The sequence below is a fragment of the Apus apus genome, chromosome 11 (assembly GCF_020740795.1).
Source record: "Apus apus isolate bApuApu2 chromosome 11, bApuApu2.pri.cur, whole genome shotgun sequence".
NCBI lineage: Eukaryota > Metazoa > Chordata > Aves > Apodiformes > Apodidae > Apus > Apus apus.
In genome coordinates this window covers 19,835,839-19,848,856 of record NC_067292.1, presented here as the reverse complement: position 1 = coordinate 19,848,856, position 13,018 = coordinate 19,835,839, and the positions used below count along the sequence as shown (strand labels likewise).

Sequence of the window (13,018 nt, the reverse complement as noted above, 5' to 3'; positions counted from 1 at the left end):
TCACCCTGCAGCTGCACTGACCACAAATGGTGGCAAAACTGGCCATCCATGAGTCCTGCTGTAAGCTCTTCTGCCTGTCTTTGGTTCTGGTGGGTCTACAAGTGACTTGTCCCCACTTTGCTCCAGAAGGAGCCTATAAGGGTCAGCAGGAACTCTGGCCCTGCCGTTACCAGTAGATGGGCAGCACCAGAAAGTTGGAGCATGAGCTTTATCTCTGTTCCATTAGGAGAAGCAGCTCCAACAATTGACTCTTTGGAAGCACAATGGTGAATGTGAGGGCAGGTCAAGAAGAGATCCTCTAGCTGGATGAGTACCACCAAAACGGGACACCCCCTGGGTGTGTCTGAGGAACTGCTCCTCAGTTCTCAGTCCTGTTCTCAGGACATCTTTGGGCACTCACTCAGGCCTCAGCAGGGGTCAGCACACACCTCAAGGGTGGGACAAAGGTTTTAATCCTTCTTCTTACCAGGAATGTCTCCTTGAGCACAGCTGAGGTTGCATTCATTTGCCACAACCTTGGACAGATGAAACATGGGTCTCCTCACGACTGAAACGTCTCCGTTCACACTGCAGGGGTAGTCTTTAAGAACATAAAATGTCCCAATTCCAATCAGTTGGACAGCCTGGGAGCAGCGGGAGGCAAAGAGAAGGAACCATTTTAAGTATCCAATGGCTTGTTGGAGCATGGGGATGCTACAAAGGCCAGGGTGGGACACTGAGGAAGCTCTGGAGAAAAAGAAGAGACTCCAGGTCCTTTTTCTCCTCTGCTTTGCTCAATATGTTGGGAAAAGTGGCAGCAGAGCCAACACCCATAGGTACAATTGGTTCAACAGGGATAAACCCTTCAGGAGATACCAGAGGGTGGTCTTTCCACCCTGGCAATGGAGATGAGAGAAGGCCCAGAAAGTGATGAACACTTTCTTCTACTTGATCTGGACTTCCCTTTTTACTGCAGGTGCCAGAGAAGCTGGTGTGTGCCACGTGTGTGCAGCAGCGTCCTGCTGGGTGGCAGTTCCTGCTGTCAGAGCAGGGAAGGGGTGGCACTTGGTGGCACAGCGTTGCCAGGACAAGGCAAGGTCCTGGGGTTTCACAGGGAGAAGGAACAGGGTGCCAGACTCACCTTGTCCTTCTCCATGTGCTGCCTAATGCGTTCAGACACGCTGTCCCAAATCAGAAGGATCTCTGGAAAGCAAGAGGATCATGGGTCCAAGTCAGCAACCACTTCAGCACCCCCTTCCCCAAGAAGATGATGAGTGACATTAAACATGTTGCCACCCCATTCAGACCACGCAAGGTGCTCCGCAGGACAGGAGATGTAGGGAATTGGATGCCCACACCAGTGAGAGGATGCCCACAGAGGGCTGGGAGGATCAGGGGACCCTCAGGTATCTCCCCTGTCAGCTCATCAACTTCACAGGGCCACCGTGGCAGGGAGCTCCAGGTGGACAATCCCCATGGCAAGGGTGCCAGGGCCTTCCAGCAAGGCAGGGGCAGAGGAAGGTCCTCAGGAAGAGGACCCAGGAGTCCCAGCTGCTGAACCAATCCAGGAAGGGTTGATGGGTCTTGTTGGACCCTGCCCAGACCCCCCCAAAAGCCCCGTGTTCTCACAGCTACTTCCATAGCTGTATTGTCTACAAAGGTCAGGAAACAACCCCTGCAAGCCTTACCACCAATGGTGAGGTTCTTCAGCGTTGGAAAGACGTTTGGCCACAGGTTTTCCATCTTTGTCCTCCTCTTCCCTCCGGGCTAGCTCCTGTAGCAGGAGGGTGAGAAGGAAATGACTACTCCACAACCTCCACCTCCTTCTTTGACTTCACCAAAGGGCCCCCAGTTCCGTGCTGGTATGGAATGTCCCAGCATCACCACACACCATGTCACAGAGGGACTGCAAGGGCCACCCTGAGGTGAGGAGGAGTTCTCCTCACCTCACTGCCCAAGGAGAACAAGGAGACATTGAGAGCCATGGGTAGGGATTCCTGGCCAGAGGCTCACCTTCTGCATTCCAGATGTGCTGGTCAGCTCATGGGTCCCAACTGGAGAGGCTGTGCCACCACTGCGGGTGTGGGGTTGTGGTGGTGTTCCAGTTCCTAGGATATGGACAAGGCACATAGAGCAGCAGCTTCCCCAGTCCTGGGACAACAGCAGGGCTCAGAGACACCTCCAGGGGGTTTCTTTTTGAATGAGACAGTCATGGGAATGCCTGGAGCTCTGCCTGGGGTTGGATGAGCCAACTGGGAGCCTATGGATCAGGATGAAGGAGGAAACTGGGATGGGTGTCAGTGTAGTGGGTGTCTGCCCTGGTAAGGAAGAACAAGTGCATGAGGCCTTCTACAGACAGGGGTAGCGTCATGTCTGCAGGCCCTGGTCTTCCTGGGAGATTTTAACCAGCCTGATATCTGCTGGAGGGACAATGCAGCAGGACACAGGCAACGCAGGAGGTTCCCAGAGAGCATCGGTGACAGGAGAGCCAAGGAGGAGCAGAGCTCTGCTGGACTTTGTGCTCACAAACCAGGAAGAGTTCGCTGGGAGGGGTGACTGATGGATCAGAAGATTCTGCTGTCATTCAGAGAGCTGTGGGATTAACCCCTCTGTATCCAGGGAACAGGTTCTTCCAGGATGACCACCAGGCCTCCAGTTGGAGGGGCCACCAGGCCACCCAGACCAACCTAGCTCGATTACAGGCAGAAATAACCCTGAGAACTTCTCTCAAAGCATTAGCAAAGACTCTTATGATGATAGCTAAAAGGAGACCAAGAGGAAGGCTCAGACTGTGCTAATTATGATTCTCAGGCAGAAATTTATTAAGACACAGGAACAATTCAGTGCACAAGTACCAGGCCCCGGTGCCAGGATGCCGGGGTCTCACCAGGGCACCACCTTCCCTTCCCAGTCCAGGAAGGTGCCGGTGTCCTTCTCGGAGAGGGAGGAGAGCACCTTCAGCATCCCTCGCACGCTCTCGTCCACCGTCAAGGGGGGCTGCGGGGCAGAGGGGAGAGGCAGCCCCTGGGTCAGGCCTGGCAAGGGCTGCCCTGGAGCAGATAATTGCTGGGGGTTTGGGGCTTTCTGCTGTGAGTGAGGAGAGGCCGACACAGGGTGAGAAGAGTTTTTTGTCTCTGTTTTCATTCCCTCAGAGCATCAGGCAAAGTGCCCTCCCAGAGACCAGCATCCCCGGATCGTTCAATCCACAGGAAGCCTGGCATTCCCAAATAAAGAGGTTCTTCCAGACCTTGACCAAGAGGAAACTCTTACCTTCTGTGATCCAGCGCCACCCATGTCGGTCTGCACCCAGCCGGGGTGCAGAGCCAGGCAGAGGACGCCGTGCTCCCGGTACCCCAGGGACTGGCACTTGGTCAGCATGTTGAGAGCAGCCTGCGGGGAGACAGGGCAGGGCTGGCAACGGGAGGGGACACGGGCAGACCCCCGGGCAGGGGAATCTGGCCCTGGCACGGCAGTACCTTGCTGCAGCGGTACGAGACAACGTGTGTGGGACCCCACAAATAGACTTCCTGAATGGACCCTGCTGAGCTGGACATGTTGATGATGGCGGCCTTGCTGCAGCTCAGCGCTGAGCCCGGGCTCCCCTGGGCAGCCTTCTTCAGCAAGGGCAGGAACGCCTGCCAGGAGAAGGAGGGGACAGGGGCACTCATGGAGCTGGCACAGGGGAGGGGACCAGCTTCTGCCTAGAGGAATCCTCCCCTCTCTTCCCACTGCCCCAGCGGCTGAATCCAGCTCCTGAGCTCCAGCCCGTGGCTCCATGAGCTGCTTGTCGGGCAAGAGACCATTTGGCACAGGAGGTGAGGCAGGACCAGCTTGGGTGAGGGTCTGACCTGGCTCAGCAGCAGGGGCCCAATCGTGTTGGTGGTGTAAATCTCAGTCATGCTCTCCAGTGTTTCCATTTCAAGTGAGTTTGGCTTTGCCATTCCAGCGTTGTTGATGAGCAGGTTCAGCCCCGAGCCCCCCAGCTTCTCCCCCACTCTGGCTGCAGCCGCCTTGATGCTGGCAGGGTCGGTCACTTCTGCGGAGCAGACACGGGGAGGTCAGTGCCCGTGTCCCCGTGGTGGCTCGGAGCCCCCGGTGTCCCCCAGGACAGCAGCCCCCGGTGTCCCCAGAGGCACCGGCCCCTCAGGGCTGCTCCCTCCTGGCTCTGGCTCCCAGGGTGTGCGCAGTGCCCGGGCACAGGGGGGGCAGGGAGAGGGACCCCACCTCAGGGCACCTACCCAGCGCAACGACCACCAGGCTGGGGTGCTTGGAGGCCAACTCCTGTAGCTCCTGCAAGAGAGGGGGCCGCGTGGGCACCGCCAGCCTGGGCACCTCCCAGCACAGCTGGTCCCACGGCCGTCCCCAGCCGCTGCCCTGTGCCGGGGGGCCCGGCTGCAGCTCCAGCCCTTTGCAAACCCCCTCCCTGCCCCAACCTGCTGCCCTGGCCCCCCGTGCTCCCGGCCCCAGCACAGCCCCTGCGGCCCAGCCCGGCCTCACCTGCGCTCGCTGCCCCTTGGGGTCCCGACAACCTGCAAACACCCACTGGGGGGGGTTTGGCAGCCCCAGCAACTGCCGGACCAGCCCCAGCCCGATCCCGCGGTTGGCCCCGCTCACCAGCACCGAGCGGACACTAAGCCCTGACATGTCCCTTCTCCTCCCTCTGCTCCTACTTTCCTGGTTCGCTCAGCTCCTCAGAGCTTCTTTATATCGTGCTTCACCCCACCCACTCGGGGCTTGCACCAAGCCTTGGCTCCAGGTAAAACTTCCAGAGCTTGGGACCCTTGGACTCCGTTCCTGGCTTGGAGCCAGCCCTCCGCACCAACGGGCAAAAATCACTTGGCTTCTCCAGGCCAACTCTGCTGACCTTGGGACCCCTGGCCCCGAAATCCAGGAGCTACCGGCCAGGCTGGCCAGGAGGAGCTGCTGAGGTTGAGGAGGGAGGGAGGGAGCAGCGTGTGGGAGGGATGTGGGGAGCCCCAGGGCTCTGCTGGCCTGTGCAGCTTCACAGGTGTCCCTGGGCTGGATGGGCTGTCCTTGCAGCACCAGGTCATGACTCAGGTGGCCACTGGGAGAGGTTCTTTGCCCTGCTCTTGTCTCTTCTGAGCCAACGTCCATCCACTGATTGTCCCACAGAAGACCCCAGGAGCGGAGCAAGCCCAGCATGGTCTGCTGGAAGCAGGAAGCAGACATGCATGGCCAGCACGTCACCTTTCTGCCCTTCACACACTCCGTGCCCTGGGGTGCTCCCTCACTCTGCCCTGGGCTGAGCAGCTGCCCCACCACTGCTGCCACCCTGGGGCTAGTGCTGCTCTCCGGACCAAATTAACTTGTGTTCCTGTGCTGCGCTTTGCATCTCTTGTGCTCATTGGAGGAAGAATACATGTTCTGGGTGTTGCCAGAATCATGAGTGAGCTTCCCCAGCTCCCATTGGCTGGGCATGCTCCCAGTCCAAATGTACCTGTGCCATGGCAGCAAGGTGAGGGACAGGGAGGTGCTGGGCATGCTCTGCTGTGCCCCGTGCCCCTGGAGGGGAGCCCATCTGGGCACCCACCCCTGCCTGGTTCTCCTCAGGGGAAGCACAGGGACCAAGACCAGCAGGACGGAACCTGTCAGGCAGGTTGTGCCGATGCTCGAGCCCAGGGCAAAGCCCCATTTCCCACCCCCACGGCCGTTTTCTGGGTGGGAAATGTCCCCTCTCCTGCCCACCCAGAATGGAACTGCCTCTCCCAGGCGGCCCAGAACATGGAGACCAGCACCAGCTCTCCACGTGCTGCCTGTTTGTCCGTCTGTCCGGCCGGCGACCAAGTGTCCCCCAGCAGAGGGGAGAGGGCAGCTGGGCCCTGCGACCCCCAGACCCTTGTGCGCCCCAGGACGGCCCTGGGGGACCCCGCAGACGGGCAGGGGGAGAAGCCGCCCTGAGGAGGGTCGGGGTGGTCCCCGGGCCATGATGGCAGGAGAGGGACCGGAGCCGCGGGGCCGCTCAGGGGCAAGGAGGGCAGCAAGGCCAGGGCAGCCCGGCCAGCACCGGGTCCAGGGGGCTTGGAGAAGATCCACTGCAGCCTGGGGACATGTCCCCGTGGGCCAGGCCTCCTCAGCCCCAGGCTGTCCCCACGGGCACTGGGATCACCCAGACGAGCCCTGTGTCCCCACACGGCAGAGCCCTGCGGCCGGCGACCCCCAGCCCAGGGCCAGCCAGGACCCCATCCCTTCCCTCCTCAGCAGCCCTGGGACAGCCCCGCTGCCAGGAGAGCGGCTGTGCCCGGGCCCTGCGCCTCCGGAGGGGCCGTCCCGGGGGCTCCGGGCCCCACGGGTGTCACGCGTGGGGACCCAGCGGCCCCGCGGGGCGGGCGGGCGCCTGCGGGCAGCGGCACAGGCGGGAGAAGGAGCAGGAGGGCAGAGCAGAGCCGGGGGCTCTCGGGAAGGGCTTTATTGAGGCGCTGCCAGGATGCCGGGGTCTCACCAGGGCACCACCTTCCCTTCCCAGTCCAGGAAGGTGCCGGTGTCCTTCTCGGAGAGGGAGGAGAGCACCTTCAGCATCCCTCGCACGCTCTCGTCCACCGTCAAGGGGGGCTGCGGGGCAGAGGGGAGAGGCAGCCCCTGGGTCAGGCCCTGGAGCAGCCGGGCCGGGGCAGGAGCCGCGGGGGAGCGAGGGGAAAGCTGCCAGCCCCGGGCAGAGGGGCCGGGCAGGGAGCCGAGGGGCTGGGGCAGGCAGGGAGCTGCTGGGCAGGGCTCAGGGCAGCAGCTCCTTCCCCTGGCAGAGCAGCACGTGGCGGCACGGGGGAAACTCCTACCGTGAGTCCGGCTGCGCTGCCCATGTCGGTCTGCACCCAGCCGGGGTGCAGAGCCAGGCAGAGGACGCCGTGCTCCCGGTACCCCAGGGACTGGCACTTGGTCAGCATGTTGAGAGCAGCCTGCGGGGAGACAGGGCAGGGCTGGCAACGGGAGGGGACACGGGCAGAGCCCCGGGCAGGGGAATCTGGCCCTGGCACAGCAGTACCTTGCTGCAGCGGTATGAGACAGCAGGCATCAGTTCCCAACCAAGAGGAGAAGTGATGGAGCCCCCAGCACTGGACATGTTGATGATGGCGGCCTTGCTGCAGCTCAGCGCTGAGCCCGGGCTCCCCTGGGCAGCCTTCTTCAGCAAGGGCAGGAACGCCTGCCAGGAGAAGGAGGGGACAGGGGCACTCATGGAGCTGGCACAGGGGAGAGGAGCCTCTCCTTCCCAAAGGGCAACATCAGCACCAGCACAGGAGCATCCTGCCTCCTCTTCCCACTGCCCCAGTCAGCCAGACCCAACTCATGAGCTCCAGCCCACAGTTCCATGAGCTGCTTGTTGAGAATCCATGGAGCCTCTTGTGCTCCCTGGGGATTGCCCAGATCAGGACCACAGGTAGAGGTGCTCCTCAGAGCTTTGCAGCAGTGCTGTGGGTGAGGGTCTGACCTGGCACAGCAGCAGGGTCCCAATCGTGTTGGTGGTGTAAATCTCAGTCATGCTCTCCAGTGTCTCCGTTTCAAATGAGGTCAACTTTGCCATTCCAGCGTTGTTGATGAGCAGGTTCAGCCCTGAGCCCCCCAGCTTCTCCCCCACTCTGGCTGCAGCCGCCTTGATGCTGGCAGGGTCGGTCACTTCTGCGGAGCAGACACGGGGAGGTCAGTGCCCGTGTCCCCGTGGTGGCTCGGAGCCCCCGGTGTCCCCCAGGACAGCAGCCCCCGGTGTCCCCAGAGGCACCGGCCCCTCAGGGCTGCTCCCTCCTGGCTCTGGCTCCCAGGGTGTGCGCAGTGCCCGGGCACAGGGGGGGCAGGGAGAGGGACCCCACCTCAGGGCACCTACCCAGCGCAACGACCACCAGGCTGGGGTGCTTGGAGGCCAACTCCTGTAGCTCCTGCAAGAGAGGGGGCCGCGTGGGCACCGCCAGCCTGGGCACCTCCCAGCACAGCTGGTCCCACGGCCGTCCCCAGCCGCTGCCCTGTGCCGGGGGGCCCGGCTGCAGCTCCAGCCCTTTGCAAACCCCCTCCCTGCCCCAACCTGCTGCCCTGGCCCCCCGTGCTCCCGGCCCCAGCACAGCCCCTGCGGCCCAGCCCGGCCTCACCTGCGCTCGCTGCCCCTTGGGGTCCCGACAACCTGCAAACACCCACTGGGGGGGGTTTGGCAGCCCCAGCAACTGCCGGACCAGCCCCAGCCCGATCCCGCGGTTGGCCCCGCTCACCAGCACCGAGCGGACACTAAGCCCTGACATGTCCCTTCTCCTCCCTCTGCTCCTACTTCCCTGCTTTGCTCAGCTCCTCAGAGCTTCTTTATATCGTGCTTCACCCCACCCACTCGGGGCTTGCACCAAGCCTTGGCTCCAGGTAAAACTTCCAGAGCTTGGGACCCTTGGACTCCGTTCCTGGCTTGGAGCCAGCCCTCCGCACCAACGGGCAAAAATCACTTGGCTTCTCCAGGCCAACTCTGCTGACCTTGGGACCCCTGGCCCTGAAATCCAGGAGCTACCGGCCAGGCTGGCCAGGAGGAGCTGCTGAGGTTGAGGAGGGAGGGAGGGAGCAGCGTGTGGGAGGGATGTGGGGAGCCCCAGGGCTCCGCTGGCCTGTGCAGCTTCACAGGTGTCCCTGGGCTGGATGGGCTGTCCTTGCAGCACCAGGTCGTGACTCAGGTGGCCACTGGGAGAGGTTCTTTGCCCTGCTCTTGTCTCTTCTGAGCCAACGTCCATCCACTGATTGTCCCACAGAAGACCCCAGGAGCGGAGCAAGCCCAGCATGGTCTGCTGGAAGCAGGAAGCAGACGTGCATGGCCAGCACGTCACCTCTCCGCTCTTCACACACTCCGTGCCCTGGGGTGCTCCCTCACTCTGCCCTGGGCTGAGCAGCTGCCCCACCACTGCTGCCACCCTGGGGCTAGTGCTGCTCTCGGGACCAAATTAACTTGTGTTCCTGTGCTGCGCTTTGCATCTCTTGTGCTCATTGGAGGAAGAATACATGTTCAGGGTGTTGCCAGAATCATGAGTGAGCTTCCCCAGCTCCCATTGGCTGGGCATGCTCCCAGTCCAAATGTACCTGTGCCATGGCAGCAAGGTGAGGGACAGGGAGGTGCTGGGCATGCTCTGCTGTGCCCCGTGCCCCTGGAGGGGAGCCCATCTGGGCACCCACCCCTGCCTGGTTCTCCTCAGGGGAAGCACAGGGACCAAGACCAGCAGGACGGAACCTGTCAGGCAGGTTGTGCCGATGCTCGAGCCCAGGGCAAAGCCCCATTTCCCACCCCCACGGCCGTTTTCTGGGTGGGAAATGTCCCCTCTCCTGCCCACCCAGAATGGAACTGCCTCTCCCAGGCGGCCCAGAACATGGAGACCAGCACCAGCTCTCCACGTGCTGCCTGTTTGTCCGTCTGTCCGGCCGGCGACCAAGTGTCCCCCAGCGGAGGGGAGAGGGCAGCCGGGCCCTGCGACCCCCAGACCCTTGTGCGCCCCAGGACGGCCCTGGGGGACCCCGCAGACGGGCAGGGGGAGAAGCCGCCCTGAGGAGGGTCGGGGTGGTCCCCGGGCCATGATGGCAGGAGAGGGGCTGTGCCCGGGCCCTGCGCCTCCGGAGGGGCCGTCCCGGGGGCTCCGGGCCCCACGGGTGTCACGCGTGGGGACCCAGCGGCCCCGCGGGGCGGGCGGGCGCCTGCGGGCAGCGGCACAGGCGGGAGAAGGAGCAGGAGGGCAGAGCAGAGCCGGGGGCTCTCGGGAAGGGCTTTATTGAGGCGCTGCCAGGATGCCGGGGTCTCACCAGGGCACCACCTTCCCTTCCCAGTCCAGGAAGGTGCCGGTGTCCTTCTCGGAGAGGGAGGAGAGCACCTTCAGCATCCCTCGCACGCTCTCGTCCACCGTCAAGGGGGGCTGCGGGGCAGAGGGGAGAGGCAGCCCCTGGGTCAGGCCCTGGAGCAGCCGGGCCGGGGCAGGAGCCGCGGGGGAGCGAGGGGAAAGCTGCCAGCCCCGGGCAGAGGGGCCGGGCAGGGAGCCGAGGGGCTGGGGCAGGCAGGGAGCTGCTGGGCAGGGCTCAGGGCAGCAGCTCCTTCCCCTGGCAGAGCAGCACGTGGCGGCACGGGGGAAACTCCTACCGTGAGTCCGGCTGCGCTGCCCATGTCGGTCTGCACCCAGCCGGGGTGCAGAGCCAGGCAGAGGACGCCGTGCTCCCGGTACCCCAGGGACTGGCACTTGGTCAGCATGTTGAGAGCAGCCTGCGGGGAGACAGGGCAGGGCTGGCAACGGGAGGGGACACGGGCAGACCCCCGGACAGGGGAATCTGGCCCTGGCACGGCAGTACCTTGCTGCAGCGGTACGAGACAACAGGCATCAGGTCCCAACCAAGAGGAGAAGTGATGGAGCCCCCAGCGCTGGACATGTTGATGATGGCGGCCTTGCTGCAGCTCAGCCCTGAGCCCGGGCTCCCCTGGGCAGCCTTCTTCAGCAAGGGCAGGAACGCCTGCCAGGAGAAGGAGGGGACAGGGGCACTCATGGAGCTGGCACAGGGGAGAGGAGCCTCTCCTTCCCAAAGGGCAACATCAGCACCAGCACAGGAGCATCCTGCCTCCTCTTCCCACTGCCCCAGTCAGCCAGACCCAACTCATGAGCTCCAGCCCACAGTTCCATGAGCTGCTCGTTGAGAGTCCATGGAGCCTCTTGTGCTCCCTGGGGATTGCCCAGATCAGGACCACAGGTAGAGGTGCTCCTCGGAGCTTTGCAGCAGTGCTGTGGGTGAGGGTCTGACCTGGCACAGCAGCAGGGTCCCAATCGTGTTGGTGGTGTAAATCTCAGTCATGCTCTCCAGTGTCTCCGTTTCAAATGAGGTCAACTTTGCCATTCCAGCGTTGTTGATGAGGAGGTTCAGCCCCGAGCCCCCCAGCTTCTCCCCCACTCTGGCTGCAGCCGCCTTGATGCTGGCAGGGTCGGTCACTTCTGCAGAGCAGACACGGGGAGGTCAGTGCCCGTGTCCCCGTGGTGGCTCGGAGCCCCCGGTGTCCCCCAGGACAGCAGCCCCCGGTGTCCCCAGAGGCACCGGCCCCTCAGGGCTGCTCCCTCCTGGCTCTGGCTCCCAGGGTGTGCGCAGTGCCCGGGCACAGGGGGGGCAGGGAGAGGGACCCCACCTCGGGGCACCTACCCAGCGCAACGACCACCAGGCTGGGGTGCTTGGAGGCCAACTCCTGTAGCTCCTGCAAGAGAGGGGGCCGCGTGGGCACCGCCAGCCTGGGCACCTCCCAGCACAGCTGGTCCCACGGCCGTCCCCAGCCGCTGCCCTGTGCCGGGGGGCCCGGCTGCAGCTCCAGCCCTTTGCAAACCCCCTCCCTGCCCCAACCTGCTGCCCTGGCCCCCCGTGCTCCCGGCCCCAGCACAGCCCCTGCGGCCCAGCCCGGCCTCACCTGCGCTCGCTGCCCCTTGGGGTCCCGACAACCTGCAAACACCCACTGGGGGGGGTTTGGCAGCCCCAGCAACTGCCGGACCAGCCCCAGCCCGATCCCGCGGTTGGCCCCGCTCACCAGCACCGAGCGGACACTAAGCCCTGACATGTCCCTTCTCCTCCCTCTGCTCCTACTTCCCTGCTTTGCTCAGCTCCTCAGAGCTTCTTTATATCGTGCTTCACCCCACCCACTCGGGGCTTGCACCAAGCCTTGGCTCCAGGTAAAACTTCCAGAGCTTGGGACCCTTGGACTCCGTTCCTGGCTTGGAGCCAGCCCTCCGCACCAACGGGCAAAAATCACTTGGCTTCTCCAGGCCAGCTCTGCTGACCTTGGGACCCCTGGCCCCGAAATCCAGGAGCTACCGGCCAGGCTGGCCAGGAGGAGCTGCTGAGGTTGAGGAGGGAGGGAGGGAGCAGCGTGTGGGAGGGATGTGGGGAGCCCCAGGGCTCCGCTGGCCTGTGCAGCTTCACAGGTGTCCCTGGGCTGGATGGGCTGTCCTTGCAGCACCAGGTCGTGACTCAGGTGGCCACTGGGAGAGGTTCTTTGCCTTCCCACTTGGCAAATTGACTTGCCTTCTTGCACCTCCCTTTGCAGCTCTTGCAGTTCAATGGGTGAACTGTGCAAGTTCAGGGTGTTGTCAAAGTGCTGGGTGCGCCGATGACCGAGCACTGGGCACAGCCCCATTTCCCACTCCCACGGCCATTTTCTGGCTAGAGAACATCCCCTCTCGTGCCCCCCCGCACCCCAAATTGTGCTTGCACGGTGCTACCTCTTCCAGACTGCCCAGAACGTGGTGACCAGGTGCCTGGTGACGCGGCCCAGGACAAGGGCATCCTGTGCCCAGCACAGCGGCACAAATCCTGCCCTGGGCTACCAGCCCCTCCGTTTCCTATCCAGGCTGGTGCCCTTCTCACCACAGGGGCACTCGCTGGCTCATATTCAGCCCCTGTCAACCAGCTCCCCCAGGTCCTTTTCCCCCGGGCACTTTCCAGCTGCTCTGCCCCAAGCCTGGAGCTCGGCCGGGGGTTGTTGGGAGCCGAGCGCAGGACCCGGCACTTGGCCTTGGTGAACCTGGGGCCGTCGGCCTCGGCCCGTGGATCCAGCGTGACGGGGGGTGGAGAAGGTCCTGGGCTGTGCAGGGGAGGGTCCCCAGGACCGGCTGCCCCCCTGAGCCCCCACTGCGCTCCCGCTCAGGGCACACGGGGGCACTGGGTCCTGGAGCCCCAGGGGCAGCTCTGACGTTGGCGCCTCGGGGTGTGTGGGACCGGAGCCGCGGGGCCGCTCAGGGGCAAGGAGGGCAGCAAGGCCAGGGCAGCCCGGCCAGCACCGGGTCCAGGGGGCTTGGAGAAGACATCGCTGCAGCCTGGGGACGTGTCCCCGTGGGCCAGGCCTCCTCAGCCCCAGGCTGTCCCCACGGGCACTGGGATCACCCAGACGAGCCCTGTGTCCCCACACGGCAGAGCCCTGCAGCCGGCGACCCCCAGCCCAGGGCCAGCCAGGACCCCATCCCTTCCCTCCTCAGCAGCCCTGGGACAGCCCCGCTGCCAGGAGAGCGGCTGTGCCCGGGCCCTGCGCCTCCGGAGGGGCCGTCCCGGGGGCTCAGGTGTG

At 63.8% G+C, this 13,018-nt stretch overlaps 1 protein-coding gene across 6 annotated transcripts; it reads right to left on the bottom strand.

The window, feature by feature from the left end:
• Positions 1–2,777: 2,777 nt before the first annotated feature.
• LOC127389148 (C-factor-like) lies at positions 2,778–11,610 on the bottom strand. Of its 6 annotated transcripts, none has more exons than XM_051629399.1 (6): positions 11,372–11,610; positions 11,113–11,164; positions 10,723–10,910; positions 10,279–10,437; positions 10,073–10,192; positions 2,778–2,976 (listed from the first exon to the last, which is right to left on the bottom strand). In XM_051629399.1, the coding sequence occupies exons 1-6, from the start codon at positions 11,516–11,518 to the stop codon at positions 2,863–2,865; spliced, it is 780 nt and encodes a 259-aa protein (XP_051485359.1). In that variant the 5' UTR covers positions 11,519–11,610; the 3' UTR covers positions 2,778–2,862. The 6 variants fall into 6 exon arrangements, with proteins under 6 accessions (XP_051485359.1, XP_051485361.1, XP_051485358.1 ...); XM_051629401.1 differs by lacking the exons at positions 10,073–10,192; positions 10,279–10,437; positions 10,723–10,910; positions 11,113–11,164; positions 11,372–11,610 and adding exons at positions 3,250–3,369; positions 3,456–3,614; positions 3,828–4,015; positions 4,218–4,269; positions 4,477–4,669; XM_051629398.1 differs by lacking the exon at positions 2,778–2,976 and adding an exon at positions 6,392–6,549 and having other exon boundaries at positions 11,372–11,609.
• Between the last annotated feature and the right edge of the window lie 1,408 nt (positions 11,611–13,018).